At 35.9% G+C, this 15,083-nt stretch overlaps 1 protein-coding gene and 2 non-coding genes across 3 annotated transcripts; 2 read left to right on the top strand and 1 right to left on the bottom strand.

Moving 5' to 3' along the window:
* Nucleotides 1-4,614: 4,614 nt before the first annotated feature.
* LOC141654569 (U2 spliceosomal RNA) lies at nucleotides 4,615-4,810 on the top strand. The gene has a single exon (XR_012548125.1). It is a non-coding gene; the product is annotated as a U2 spliceosomal RNA (small nuclear RNA).
* Nucleotides 4,811-6,993: 2,183 nt separating this feature from the next.
* Nucleotides 6,994-7,189, top strand: LOC141654376 (U2 spliceosomal RNA). Its single transcript, XR_012547936.1, has one exon. It is a non-coding gene; the product is annotated as a U2 spliceosomal RNA (small nuclear RNA).
* A 4,221-nt stretch (nucleotides 7,190-11,410) lies between these two features.
* On the bottom strand, nucleotides 11,411-12,310 carry LOC141651120 (F-box protein CPR1-like). Its single transcript, XM_074458843.1, has one exon. It carries the CDS (start codon nucleotides 12,308-12,310, stop codon nucleotides 11,411-11,413), a length of 900 nt encoding a protein of 299 aa, XP_074314944.1.
* Nucleotides 12,311-15,083: the final 2,773 nt, after the last annotated feature.

Genomic DNA, 15,083 nt, shown 5'->3' with positions numbered 1-15,083 from the left:
TCCGTATATGTTAATAATAAGACATCGAAAAATAACTGATATCTAATCTCCCTTAGTTTATCTTTATCCCCTTAAATTTGAATATCCGGAGTAAAGGGGTTCAACAATTTCATTTTGACGCAAAACATTAATTTTCTTTTAATGTGTCATACTGAAAAGAAATTGTTATTTCTTAATTTTTCTTTATATCCATTGAACTTTAATGCATGTTTACTTAAAAGAGATTCCAATCTAAACTATATAAAGTTATTAAAAATGATGGGTTCACTATTATTTGAATTAGGAAAATACAAAATTAATTATTTCTCAATAGACAAGAAACCAAATTTGTCCATACGAAAAATAACCCTGTCCACCTAAAGGCGGTGCCGAAAGTATTTTCCACATACAAATAAAAGAATAAGTCATTAATAATAACTAAATTAGTTGATTGTCTCAAATAACTTGGATGATGACATGCCCCAAATAGATGAATCTTTCATCATCAATTGGCTTGTAACATCTCAATTATACTTGCATCAATATACTTATGTGGGTGGAAAAACCAAATTCACCCACCAAACATGATTGGATATAAAAATTAACCTTAGACAAACCGAATGAGAAGTTTAACTTTACCGACACGCCAAGCATTAAAACTGGTACTAGATTTTCCTTATGTGTCCAAACTCTTAACAAACTAATGACTAAAAAGGTCTAACCTTATGTTTGTTGTTATTTCTTTGAGTTTGACTTTTGCGCTTCTTAATTAATCAATTAACTTAACCGAATTAATCAAACAATGCCCTTAGATATTTCCCTAAATTCGAATAATCACTAAACTCATGCATTTTGAATGTAATACTTCTCAAAGTTACATACCTTAGTCCTTACGATAACTTTTACCTTATGAGAAGCAGAATTATACATTCTTAAAGCAAGGTAAGATCAAAGCAACCAGAGATAAAATTCACATTCTCTTACCATTCATTTAATAAATAGTTTCATCCGAATTGAGAATGTAACTGAAATGACAGATATAATAACCATAAATGTCAAACGAATGAACAAAACAACATCCTTATATTTTGAATAAATTCAAATAATTAAAGTGTCTTTCCGAAATTAATATTTAGTTAGTGAACATAAATATTAACTAGTTAAAGACATCACTCTTTAGTAATTGTAATCAAATATTGACGATAAGCTCACGTCGAACACTAAGCCTTCCTTTGGGCCGACTCAATATTCACATGAAAATCCGAATAATCGTCACATATTTATTACCCTACGTGTATATAATTCTGCCAAATAATGGTCTTCCTTTGGGCCGACCATTATTCGCATGAATTACACACACTAAACTGAAAATTTAAATTTATTCACCCTAACAAACTGTATGGGCATAATCCTTATGAGTGTCATAAACATAATGACACTCCCTTAACTTGATTTTCAGATTCAAATATTGGCATTCCCATCAACACAAGACACCTAGCACAACATTAAGTTTAGTCTTTGGACATAAAATTAACTTGTAAGTGGTCATCTTGGTGTAGTGATCAAGTATTAACAATAAATTCCTGTCAAACATTAAGTCTTCCTTTGGGCCGACTTAATATTCACATGGAAACCTTACAATTGTTACATACTTACCACCACAAGCATGATTGAATTTCGGCCAAATAATAGCCTTCCTTTGGGCCGACCATTATCCGCATGAAACTCAATCACACACTGTAGTCATAATATTCTAAATCATTCAACTTACACAATAGAGGTTACTTTGGCAACTTATTGTGTCGATCAAACAACCTAAAATATTAGACCCGTTATTATAAATCCGATTGGCCAATTATTAAATCTGAAAACACAAGTCCTTAATTGACAAGTGACTAACCTTTAGTGATAATATACAAAAAATTATATCAAAATCATTCCTTAGTCATATAAGTCTTTAAAATTAATAGACCATACAAGTATATATCCTTATTTTTCACTTGTCCAAGCCCTAAACATTCTCTTATGAAATTATGGACACATAATTATACCATATCCATAAACCAAACAAACTTCACATTATGAAACTCGTCAAATAAAAATTATCCAAAAGCACCCCACAACGAGGAGTCCAAGAGCGAGTGTCATTCTGAATTGCATAGAACTAAAACCCAAATGCACACGGATCATAAACCACTATTTTGAAACCGCATGCTTAATTCATGAGAAAAAACTATAAGATCATTAACATACTAAACCAAAACTAAAATCCATAATTCAACATGACAAAGTCATGTTACCATAAAACCAAAACACAACCACGATGGATCGGCCATATTCATGAGTATATCAGTATATGCCACTTTCAGCATTATTTATCTTACCCCAGTAAAAATTCTATTGCACAAAAATAAGGGTTTTGATATATATTATGGCCAAACTTAACCGACATGTAAATGTATGAAGATTCCATATTAATGAACATCACATGTCATATAATGCACCCATAAAATACTTAGCCTAAAGCCGCCAAACATGCAAAACATTAGTTACATGACATGGATCAAAATAGGACAGTCAATATATTTTCAAAGGGTTACTTTATCCATTATTATTCCAGGCGGCACAGTATTGATATGTCTAAATTTCGTTTCTTAAACAATAGCGTTAAAACAAAACCCTTCATTACTTACTTTCTGCCATTGTATTCATGCCATAGTCACCAATTTACCATAATTGTCAAAACAACTTTCACACATGTTGAAGGAAGAGCATCACCAAATCTTAATTCAAACAACATGGATGATAAGCACTTATAAAGTGCATAAATAATATTGTACATAGCTTGATAACCGAAAAGCACAACTAACAGACCGAAGAGCATTAAACCACAAAGAACACCGTATGATTTTAATCAACCCAAATAATTTAATATGAAGGTGGCTCTGATACCACTTGTTAGAATTAATCCGAATAGAGACCATAAACTTCATACTAAATTATTCGGTAAATACTAGATGCGGAAGCGTACCTGATTACATGACGAATGGTTGGGATGAACCGCCGGGAGGGACGGTCTTCAGGATTAGGTCTTCTAGTAGACACACATACCAATAGGATCTCTCTACTGATGGGATGCGGGGAGATTAGGTTATTGTGTGCTACCAGGGACCATAACCCAGGTGACTCATATATAGTCTCCTTAATCTAATGCGCCCATCATGCATTAGTAACCTAATGGGTATCTACACAATTAAGATATCCGGCCCATACTTTATAAGACGTGATTAATATGCCCGTATTATATTATCCGGATGGATCACTATATTGGGCTAAACCTAAACGATAGCAAACAAATACAATCTGTATAATAGTGTGTCCACATAAATAGTATTGGACCCAATATTCTTACAATTCAGTCCATTTTTCTTAAGACCATTGCTTTTAGTCTGAAATAAGACGGGTAACATGTCATCATTTTACAATAAAATGTTGTTATTTTCTGATAACATGTTACCATTATTGTTCACATCATTTTCAGGGTAAAAAATGACACCTCTAGTCATAACATTTTGTGAATTAATTGGTTACATTTTCTTAAAAAATGGCAACATTTTATCCGTCTGACAAATAAGACTAAAAGTGTCCGTCTAAAACAAGAATTTGTGTATGTAATTAGGTAATACTCTGTATAAGAACTCAGCCATACGCAAATAATGCATCAAGAACTTTTTCTACCGGATTATACATGTCTTAAAATGTACTATCGCATTTGTTGTTCATTCGGTTCAAATTCATTCTACTCAATTGGAGTATTGTCATATTGATGAAGGCGGCTTTAATATCAGTTACAAATTGTAAGAAGTTTTGCAAAGACTCGATATGAGATTTGAACTAACCGAACACCTTAACATCTAGCTACATACGGAGTACTACATTAGAGGTAGCTTGCATATTGGAATCTACAAGTTAGACAAATTTTCTTAGCTAGTTAGCTACCCCCAACAATAATACATTCTTACTTATATGTAAGAAGAGCGCAATTGATTTGTTTCAGCGACATTTAATGATAACTGCATCGAGAATTACATAGTCCAAAAAAACGCTCCACAAAATGTCGTATAACAATTTACTTTATTCTCTGGAAAACTGGTAAAACAAAATCTGCTACACAAGTTATAGGAAAAAATATGAAAACCCTAAATGTAGCATTGTATTATTTGTATAACGATTTTTTTACACACACTTAAGAGCATCAGATATACAGTTCACCATTACAGCATATAGCGAAAATAGCAAATATCATCGGGTGCTCTGCTTGCGAACTTTCCATGAAACTTCTCTCTTGCTAAAAGGACAAAAGCGTGTAAGATTAATTATTTACTTCTTTAGTTATAAATATGAGACGAGTTTTTGCCTAATTGTATCGCTGAAAGGGTAATCATATTGCTCATAACAAGCATAAAGTTCAAAATCAAATGTAGAAAGACTGAATAACTCCATGATGTAAATACCGTAGCACTCTTTAGAATACTTACGTTAGTGATGTTTTCCATGTTATAACCCACATCGAAGAAATATGATTGTTGAGCTGAAGAAAGACTATATAAACGAAAGCTGGCCATTGAGCAACTCATACCTTTCTTGGCCTTTTGGCTAAGATCAAGTGTAGTATCTGTTTTTATTAGTTTAATATCTGATATGTGGACCATTGGTTCACACGATATTAAATTTATTTTTTAAGAGGGGAGGTCCATCAAGGTAGCTTGCTGCCTGGCCCTTCACCCGTTGTCCATGCGTTGAACTACTGCTTGGGCTTGGCGCACCTCTCCAATTCCAGTTTAATTTTTACAATTTCCTATTCTTCAAGAAACCGTAATAATCTCTGAGCTCTGAAGTCGAGTTTGGATAATCATGAAACCGTACGTAGCTCTTAGCTCTCAAGCAGCGTGGTTGAATAGTGTCAATGTTGAGAATAAATCTCAAACCCAGCCTCTTTTCCTCCGTTGTTGAATTTAACAGTCAACGTAGTCGAGTATGGATGATTGTAAAACTGTAAATTGTAAGCTTTCAAACAAGCGGGAGGCGAGTCCAGTTTGGATGATCTTGAAACTGTAAATTGTAAGCTTTCAAGCAGCGGGAGGAGAGGCCGTGCTCTCAAGAAGCAGTGGTCTAATAATTTGTCAGCCGAGTCGAGATGAGATGATCTGTGATCATGAAACCGTTTGCTCTAAGCTCTCAAGTAGTGGGAGGAGGCGACTCATAGGCAGTAGCTTGGTGAAGGGAACCCACCGGAGTCCTCGTATATGTGATCAGTCAAGTAAACTTCCCTCAATAGTTGAGAAGTTATATTTTAATTCGCGGCCACGAGTGGAATCATCAAACGAATTATGATGACAAACATCTGGACATTTTACTTTTATACATGGTGGACATTTTACTTTTTTTTTCGTTTTCCGTTTTGTAAGTTTGACAGATAATTGTGAACAAGATTTTTTGTCCCTTTTTGGTCGATGATAAATCTTGTTAAAGATACTTATGGTATTAAAACACTACAATTGTCGACTACGGGTTTGTAGTATTAATTGCACCAGAGATTTCATAGTTAGAATAAGTAGGGCAACATTATTTTGACACTCTAAGGCTTGCAGAGTAGTCCTCTAGCGTTGTTGATTTTGGTCTGTCAAAGAAATACGAGCGAAGTAAAGAAGCAGGAACTATGGCTGATGGCTCATTATTCTCTTCCGAGCCTGCAGCGCCTCTCATGAAATGGCTGTCAAATGCCAGTCGGGATGAAACGTGATGTCTACAAGGCTGCAGAAAACGGGTCTGTAGATGTACTAAAGTGGCTTAATAACTGGAAACATGAGAAAACTGCAGGGGGAAACAATGTCCTTCATGTCCACGTCGGCAAGCCGCTTGAGATTCGTAGAGGCGTCGTTACTGAAAATGTGAGTGTGTCCACGTCGGCAAGCCGCTTGAGATTTGTGCTCGGTCAAACCAAGCTCGAGCTCGAGCCGAGCTTGGCTAAATACGAGTCGAGCCCGAGTTCATAGTGGCTCGGCACTGAAGCTCGTTTAGGCTCGTCTAATTTTTTTTTTAATAATTTTTACACTTTTATATTAATTTTATTTTAAATTATGTTATATAGCCATTTATAAGTATATTATAATATAATATTTTTTAGTATTTTATAATCTTATTTATTTTTTAAAATTATTTATATTTAGTTTGATTCAAAAGGTGAGAAAGTGAAAATAATATAAAGACAAAACGAGCTCGGACTTCAATTTTTCTGGCTCGACAAGTTTCGAGCCGAGTCCAAGCTCGAGCTAAAAAATTCAAGCCGAGCGAGCTCGAGCTCAAATCGGCTCGTTTACAACCCTACAAGTATGAGATGAATAGTCTTTTAAATACGAGACGGTTTCTTAAAAATCCGTAATTACATGACTTAACAAGTGTCACTAGCCCACCACATATAACACAGTTTCACAGCCCACATCCACCACAGTCCACAGCACACACATATCTGATTTCCCCCCAACAAAATGGTATTTTAATCGAAACAAAACATAAACCCTTGAAAATCCCTCAAATTTTCACAAGGAATAAACATTCAAAGAGCATTGCTAGCTTAATATCGTCATTTGCGTATTATATAATCCCAAATTATATAAATTCAAATAAATAATTTTATTTTATCTTGTATAGAATACTTGATTTTTGAAAGAGAAATTGTGTATCAGGATATGTATTAGACGGTAGGGAAGTGAATTTACGATTTTGCATCGAATAATTGCATGACGGAATTGATACTGTTATGTCGATTTGCTCATTACAAGCATAAAGTTCAAAAATCACAGGTTGAAACTTGAAAGACTTGATTCAATGCAACCGCATGATGTAAATACAGCAACATTAGTAATACTATCCATGTTATATCCCACATCTAAGAAATATGGTTATTGAACTGGAGAAAGACTATATAAACGAAAGCTGGCCATTGTACAAATCATACCTTTCTCGGCCTTTTGGCTAAGATCAAGTGTAGTATCTGTTCTTATCAGTTTAATATCTGATATGTGGACCATTGGTTCACACGATATTAAATTTATTTTTTAAGAGGGGAGGTCCATCAAGGTAGCTTGCTATCTGGGCCTTCGCGCGTCGCCCATGCGTTGCACTATTGCTTGGGCCTGGCGCACCTCTCCAAATCAGTTAAGGTTTACTTATACTGTTGCGATGTAGTTTTTTATTCGTTTCCATAAGACCAGCCATCGGGTTGAGATGATATATGATCAAATGACCCACACTATGCTCATTATTTGTAGGGTGGAGTTTAAATAATCATGAAGCTCCAAACGAAAAATTATGGACATACCTACTATACATAATAGCCTGCTTCTTGCGTTCAAGTTAGCAAACATCAACTATGATAAAGTATGGCAATAACACACTATTAAATACTGGCAAAAAAAAAACACAATCAAAAACCATAATTACAGATCCAACTTTTTCACTTATTACTGGCTATCGACAAATAGACGAGATATACCGTGTATGACTGTATCGAATTTTAAATGGTATAATGTATATGAATCATATATGACCAGTCTTGAGCTTCTAAGTTCTCTGGGACCCTAATGGGACAACTTGATACTTGATAATACTAAACTCTCGACATACGTATGGATCTCATAATTTGAAGTTTTACAGTACGTTCTTGCAAAATCCCTAACACTATTCTTCTTCACATCATATGACTTGATGCCAAATCCATCTTTAGCATACGAAAACTCCCCATTACCCTTGAAATACGAGAGGTTACTGTATTTTAATGAAAACGTGTAACATTTCATCCATGAATTTGAGTTACTGTAATCTTTCATAACCCATATAACATGTTCCGAAAGACTCACAAAAGATAGCCAAACAACCATCCATAACAGTTAAAAAATTGTCCTCGGTTGGTACATCGACGACACGAATTGGCAACTCCAGTCACTAAACACCTCGTCGACCACCTCAAATGTAACAATATAAAAGCGATCATTGTTTATATCGAAAGTGAACCATCTACGACAACATTTGGATGGTTGGGATCACATAAACTGTAGAATAATTGCATGACGGAATTGATCAGGATATGTATTAGACGGTAGGGAAGTGAATTTACGATTTTGCATCGAATAATTGCATGACGGAATTGATACTGTTATGTCGATTTGCTCATTACAAGCATAAAGTTCAAAAATCACAGGTTGAAAGACTTGATTCAATGCGACCGCATGATGTAAATACAGCAACATTAGTAATACTATCCATGTTATATCCCACATCTAAGAAATATGGTTATTGAACTGGAGAAAGACTATATAAACGAAAGCTGGCCATTGAACAATTCATACCTTTCTCGGCCTTGATGGACCTCGATATGAGCCATTGCGTTTGATATTTGTAGAGTTCGTAATTTTGACGTTCATCAATATGTGGTGATTGGAAGTTTGGAATTTTGATGATTGTGAACTGAATTTTGGAATTTTGATGATAGTAAAAATTTGAGTCCAACCATAAGTCCATAATCTTTCATAACTCATACATCGTGTTCGGAATGATGAATAAAAAGCATAGCGAGAAAACTGTCCATGATCGTCAAAAAGTTGTGCCCAAGGGATCCATAGACATCACTAGGTGACTCCAACTTATTAAACACATTGTTGCCCACCCAAATGAAGCAATATACAACCGACCTTTGTACATTGATTGAAAATTACCTAGAGTTTTTGAAACAACAGCCATTCAATATATCGCGTTATTGACAAAAACTTGAGCCCAACCACGTTGTGTGACGGAGGAAGAACATTGGGCTTGGTAGTCCAGGAATTGGTACTTAGTGTATAGACTTGCACTAATCCAGGGACGATTGTAACACATGATTTAATTGCAAACGAGGATACGTAATAGCACCACCTTATAGTCGTTTTTAGATGAATCAAAACCCAAACCAAGGTCAAAAGAACTTACAACCACCTCAGGGAGAGGGACGTCCAATAATGTATTTTTAGAAGGATTCCATAATGTAATTTCAGTAGTAACCAAGGCCAACCCATTTATATAACCCAAAACATGACATCTATGATCTATCCATGTGATCCAATTTTTTGAGTTGCGTAACTTTTCTAAATGTGTCGCTACGACGAACTAAGACTCCTTCACTGTTTTGCCTTTTACTCCAGCCATCCATGATGAGTTGATGACTAATAACTGATTTTCAGCATTATTGCCCTAATAGCTCTTTTCATGAGTCTAAATAAAATTTGGATCATCCGTAATAGATCGCCACTTATTACATACCAATTTGTACGTAAGGAGATCTTTTACGGGAAGGTCTTAGCTATTTTATTAGTCGTTGATTATTCATTAACTAGTATAGATCCCGCGCGAATGCACGGTATTTTAGATAGAAAAATTACAGAAAATAACAATAAAACTGATATTTAACTCAATTTGAAATTTAATTGTAAATTTATTATTATTGTTAATATTTTGTATTAACGGTGGAAAAGGAAAAGTTCAGTATAATCCAGATGTAAATATAATACGGAGTATAATGAAAGCCCAATAACAGATATGATATAATAAAAGCCCAATTACATATATGATATAATAAAAGTCCAATTATAGCCAAATTCATTTAGGCGAGAAAATTTTGGAGAAGTCTTATTCTTTTTAGTATAAAGGAGATTGTGTTCATTGTGTTTAATCACTTCTACCAAAAGTTGACTCGCTAAAGACGTCGCTATTTAAAACAGTCAAATTAATTATTTATGATCTCACTAATTACCTACTAATTATACTAAAATAGAGTGAAAAGTAAGGGTCGAATCCCAAATAAGGGGGATTTGTAAATGGTTTTCAAATATGTAATTAAAATAGTTGCAATTAATTAAAAGACAAGTATATAAAATGGGGGGTTTTGGTTGAATTCAAAGACAAATTAAACTTCAAACAAGAGTAGAGAACAAGTAAGCAAGTAATTGATTGAATTTATCAAATATGAGAAAAAACTTAACCCAACCCAAATTAGAACATGTTTGGTCTACTTTGATAAAAATGAGTTTCTATTTTTTAAGTTTAATTTTTTAAAAGTAGTTTTCAAGAAGCAAAAGCATCAAATTGGTGCTTCTATATTTTTTTATGGAAAGATGATAGTTGAGCTTTTTAGAATTTACTATTAACTTTTAAATATATGATGTGTTTGCTCATAAGTCCAAAAACACTTTGAAAAGTTTGGACAAACACACACACTTAGTGAACCTCTTTTGGTTGATCCAAGATACAATCAATTCTCAATATATATTATTACCCTATTATGGAGATAAATCTCCTAATCCTCTTAATAGTAGTCAATAACAAGGAAATCACACTTAACTATTGACCCAACTTGCTAATCCCCTAGTAGAAATTACATACATAGAGTAAACCAACAGTCTTCCGGTCTTCCCACTCATGATCAGCTCGTATATTAAAGACATATCCGAGATCTTATTAAAAAGACGTTTCCTATCCGCCTTATCAAAATTACACCTACGAGAAAAATAAGATGCAATGGCGCACAACCATGCATCACTATGCATCGCCACTATAGATAACCATTCGTCCTTTGACGCGGCGTCCCTAACTCTGTTAATGCCTAATCGCGGCTCTTGGAGCTCTGAAGGTGGTAAAGGTGGCGGCGGCGAGTTGACTTCCCATAGTTAATTAGGAAGTCCATACATAAATTTGGATGGTTGGGATCACATAAACTGTAGAATAATTCTACATGTTTTGTAAGAGTTGAATTTTTGATTATTCCTGCCCACCTACACTTGAAAATTTGAAATCCATAGTAACCATCTTCCATATTTTGAGGACTGATTATTATGCGATAACCGGGTAATTAAAAGAGCTAATGATGATTGATTGTAAAGAGTGAATATTATGGAAGTTCAAATTTAATAATTGATAAATGTTTACAAACGCAACACGCAAGAGATTGAGTTGTGGAGGTTATGAATATGGCTTTTAATTGGCCGGTTAGATGTCAAAAAGGGAGATTAATTCGTATTATTGACCATTCTTAAGAAGCAGTATACTTTTTCTCGAATTCTTCAGAAGGAATAAACATTCAAAGAGCATTGATAGCTTAATTGATAGCTTAATATTATACAATACCAAAATAATATCAATTCAAATAATTTATTTTATGTTATTTTGTATAGAAACGAGATACATATGTATAGTACTCCGTAATCCGTATGACCTTATCTAATTTTACACAGTTAGGGCCAATAACGTTGTCCTCGAACGGAAAACTAATACATACTATGAGAAGTTTCATGGTACATGATAATGTAAATGCATCATATCTATATGGCGAATCTTAAGCTTCTTAGTTCTCGGTGACCCTAACGGGTGCACTTGATAGTACTAAGCTCTCGACATATGTATAATAAATCATATAATTAGAAGTTTTACAGTAAGGTCTTGCAAGATCCCTAACCTGATTCTTCTTCACATCATATGACTTGATGCCCAATCCATCCTTGGCATACAAGAACTCCCCATTGCCCTTTAAATACAAGGGCTTACTGTATTTTAACGAAAATGTGTAACATTTCATCCAAGAACTTGAGTTACCGTAATCTTTCATAACCCATATATCATGTTCTGAAGGATTACCACAAAACATAGCGAGGCAACCTTCCATAACCGTTAAAAAACTGTCTTCGGTTGGTACATCGACCACTCGAATTGGCAACTCCAAGTCACTGAACACCTCATCGACCACCTCAAATCTAACAATATACAAGCGATCATTGTTTATTATCGACACTGAACCATCTACGACAACACTTTTGCCGAAAGCCATCCAATGTATCGTGCCATTGAAAAAAACTTGAGACCCGACTAAACAACGTGATGGTGGATGGACATCGGGCTTGGTAACCCAAGAATTGGTACTTAGTGTATAAATTTGCACTAATCCCAGGACTAAACCACCTTGATTATCAGTTTGAATTTGTATCGGCGGATACATAAGTAATACTAACTTATAATCGTTTTTCGATGCATCGAATCCTAAACCAAGATCAAGATCACTTATTATCCCCAGAGGCCTAGGGACCTTAATACATTTGTTTATAGAAGGGTTCCAAAGTAAAATCTTTCTTAATGAGCTATAATTACCATAGTAGATCCATGATATAACATCTCTATCAAATGAATTATAAGGCCCATCTCTAACCAAGGCCAGGCCATTAACATAACTCAAAACATGACATCTATCCATGTCATCCAATTTTTCGAGTTGCTTAACTTTTCTGAATGTATTGCTACAACGAATTAAGACTCGATCTTTATTTTGCCAGGTCTTTCGACCTTCCATGACGGCTAATAACTGGTTTTTCGTAGTATTGCCCTTGTAACTCCCTAGATGAGTCGAAATAAAATTTGGATCATTAATTATAGATCGCCATCTCGTACATACACATCTGTACGTAAGAAGATCTTTTACGGGAAGCCTTGCAAGAACTTCAAGCAACATGTAATACTTCGTATTTATAAGTCTTGGAGTACTCTATCGAGTAGCCCTTACTCTGTCGAGTAAGGGTAAGTTGCGAGATAAAATAGTTTCTGACCTGTTGGGTACTCGATCGAGTAGCTGGGGTACTCGATCGAGTAAGGGGGTACTCGATCGAGTACCTTGGGTACTCGATCGAGTGTCCGGTTTTACGGGGAGTTTTCTCGGGTTTTGTTAATTATGCGATTAAGGTATTTAAACATATTCGTCATTGTTTTAATTCACTTTTACAAAACCTAAAACCCTGTTTAAGAGAGAAAGCAGCCACTTCGTCTTCCTAATCGCATTCTTAGCAATTCCTGGAGTTCAGACGGTCGGTTCTTGTCGTTTTTCGTGTCGTTGGATTCCTTGCGTCGAGGGTAAGCTTTTAATATAGTTTTTATAATGTTTTGTTAAGATTGGTTAAACCCTAATTTAGGAATTGGGGGTTTTGGTGTGTAGTTTGTGATGTGTAGTCTTTATGTCTTTGTATGATATGAGGAGAATTCGTAGAGGAGCCGTTTTGATACAGCTGTAGATACCGTCTGCGTGTTGTGCTTTCCAGGTAGGATTTCCTACTCAGTATTAGTCCCATAATGGGATATTGGTGATGTGCTGTAGTTAGTTGTTTGATATGATGATTGTGGTTGTGATTGAGATTGTGTTTGTTGATGGTTCTCGAGATGCGTTCTCGGCTGAGTGGGGTCACTTGCGGGAGTGATCTCACGCCCTAGTTTCGCCCTTCGTGGAACCCGCCACGGAAGGGGATGTGCACATTAATGGGACAGGGTTATCGCTCGTACGATGAGCGGGGCTTAGGTGGGAACGGCTGCGGTCCCCCACTCGGGCGGGTCCAAAGGTGGACGGTCGATATTGAGACGACGGGAGTTGGTGGTGTGTGTGTGTGTGTGTGTGTGTGACAGTTCAATTTGTCTGTTTATCTTATTGTTGATATATATTGAATTGTGTGATTAGTACTTGACCCCGTTTAAATGTTTTAAAAACGTGGTGATCCATTCGGGGTGGTGAGCGATTATTGAGCGGTGTGATATGACGCGTATGGGATAGGCGGGATGAGTCATCACGTGGCGCTTAGAAGTCTTCCATTTGTGTCGACGAAGTCTAGTAGCTTTGATAGTTTTAGCTGTAGACCGTATGAGAACCTTGTAATTCCTTTTATTAGTTTTGGTTTGAACATGTAATCACTTAATCTATAATTACTTTAAATGTACGTTTCTTTATTGTCTTATGATATTCAGTACCTCGGGCAACCGAGATGGTAGTATCCTTATACCTGAGTGGTCCTGGTAAGGCACTTGGAGTATGGGGGTGTTACAAATGGTATCAGAGCGACGATTTTGGAACCTGTAACTAATGAACATAATGAACATAGGGAGTCTAATAAAATGAACCTGGTGTATGTGTAATGGGAGCCCCGGCTGATGCTAGGTTTTGGGTGAGTAGGCGCCCTCATTTCAAAATCTTGGCCCCATGATATTTAAGCCAGTCACATGGTATGGGAACGTGGAGTCCGTGTGTATATGTGCGACGTGTATGTTAATTGTGCTGTATATGGTTTGTTGAAAGCATGTTGCATGATAGTTGGCTTACATGTTGGTTGGAATCGTTGGAAAAGCATATGAGAATGATGAATGATATGGTAGAAAAAGAAAGTAGTTCGTATATGATGATGTGTGATGAAGTGGATTTGTAATGTTGTTGTATTAGCAACATGGGAATAGGATTTGTAGTGTATGGGTGTGGTTTGTGTTATGAAAAGTTATGAAAATTTAAAACATGCGGGTAATAGAAAGTTGAATGTTATATGAGCATGATAGATGGTAATGTTTGGCTTTTGGTGAGTAGTAACATGAAGAATAGAGGTTCAATGATATGTGTTTTATATAACGAATTGGATGAAAAGCATGATGGTTGTTTATAACGTGGCACTTAATAACACGAAGTAGATTATTTTGTTGATTGTATGAGGAGTCGCGCAGATTTGAATGCGTAGTTGTAATCATAATGTTGAAATAATAATGAATGCATAGTACGTTGGGGTATGTGAGATAACATGCGGGTAGTATTCACGAGTCAGCATGACTCGATCGAGTGGGTTTGATTCGATCGAGTGGGTACTTGTCGTTATTTTGACCCGAATCGTGTTTTTGGGCACTCGATCGAGTACCTCGGGCACTCGATCGAGTATGGGGTCACTCGATCGAGTAGCCGGGCTACTCGGTCGAGTAAGTCGAGATCGAAGGTCTGTTTGGGTTACGAGTCGGGCACTCGATCGAGCATGTTGGGCACTCGATCGAGTAGCCTCAACTCGATCGAGTAGGTCCTGGTACTCGATCGAGTGGGGTCTGTCGGAGTCATATGCGTATTTCGGGTCATATGTTTGTCCTTTGACATTCGTTGCATATTATGTGTAATTCAAAGGTGTTGTATTACTTCTTTATGCATTGTTTTACGTATGTGTTGGTCCTGAAGCGTAAGTTAC

The sequence above is a fragment of the Silene latifolia genome, chromosome 4 (genome assembly GCF_048544455.1).
Source record: "Silene latifolia isolate original U9 population chromosome 4, ASM4854445v1, whole genome shotgun sequence".
NCBI classification, from domain to species: Eukaryota; Viridiplantae; Streptophyta; class Magnoliopsida; order Caryophyllales; family Caryophyllaceae; genus Silene; species Silene latifolia.
This window is presented reverse-complemented; position numbering and strand designations above follow the sequence as displayed.

Coding starts and splice junctions, on each gene's coding strand:
- LOC141651120 (XM_074458843.1), bottom strand. CDS start 12,310: ATGGATAGATGTCATGTTTTGAGTTATGTTAATGGCCTGGCCTTGGTT.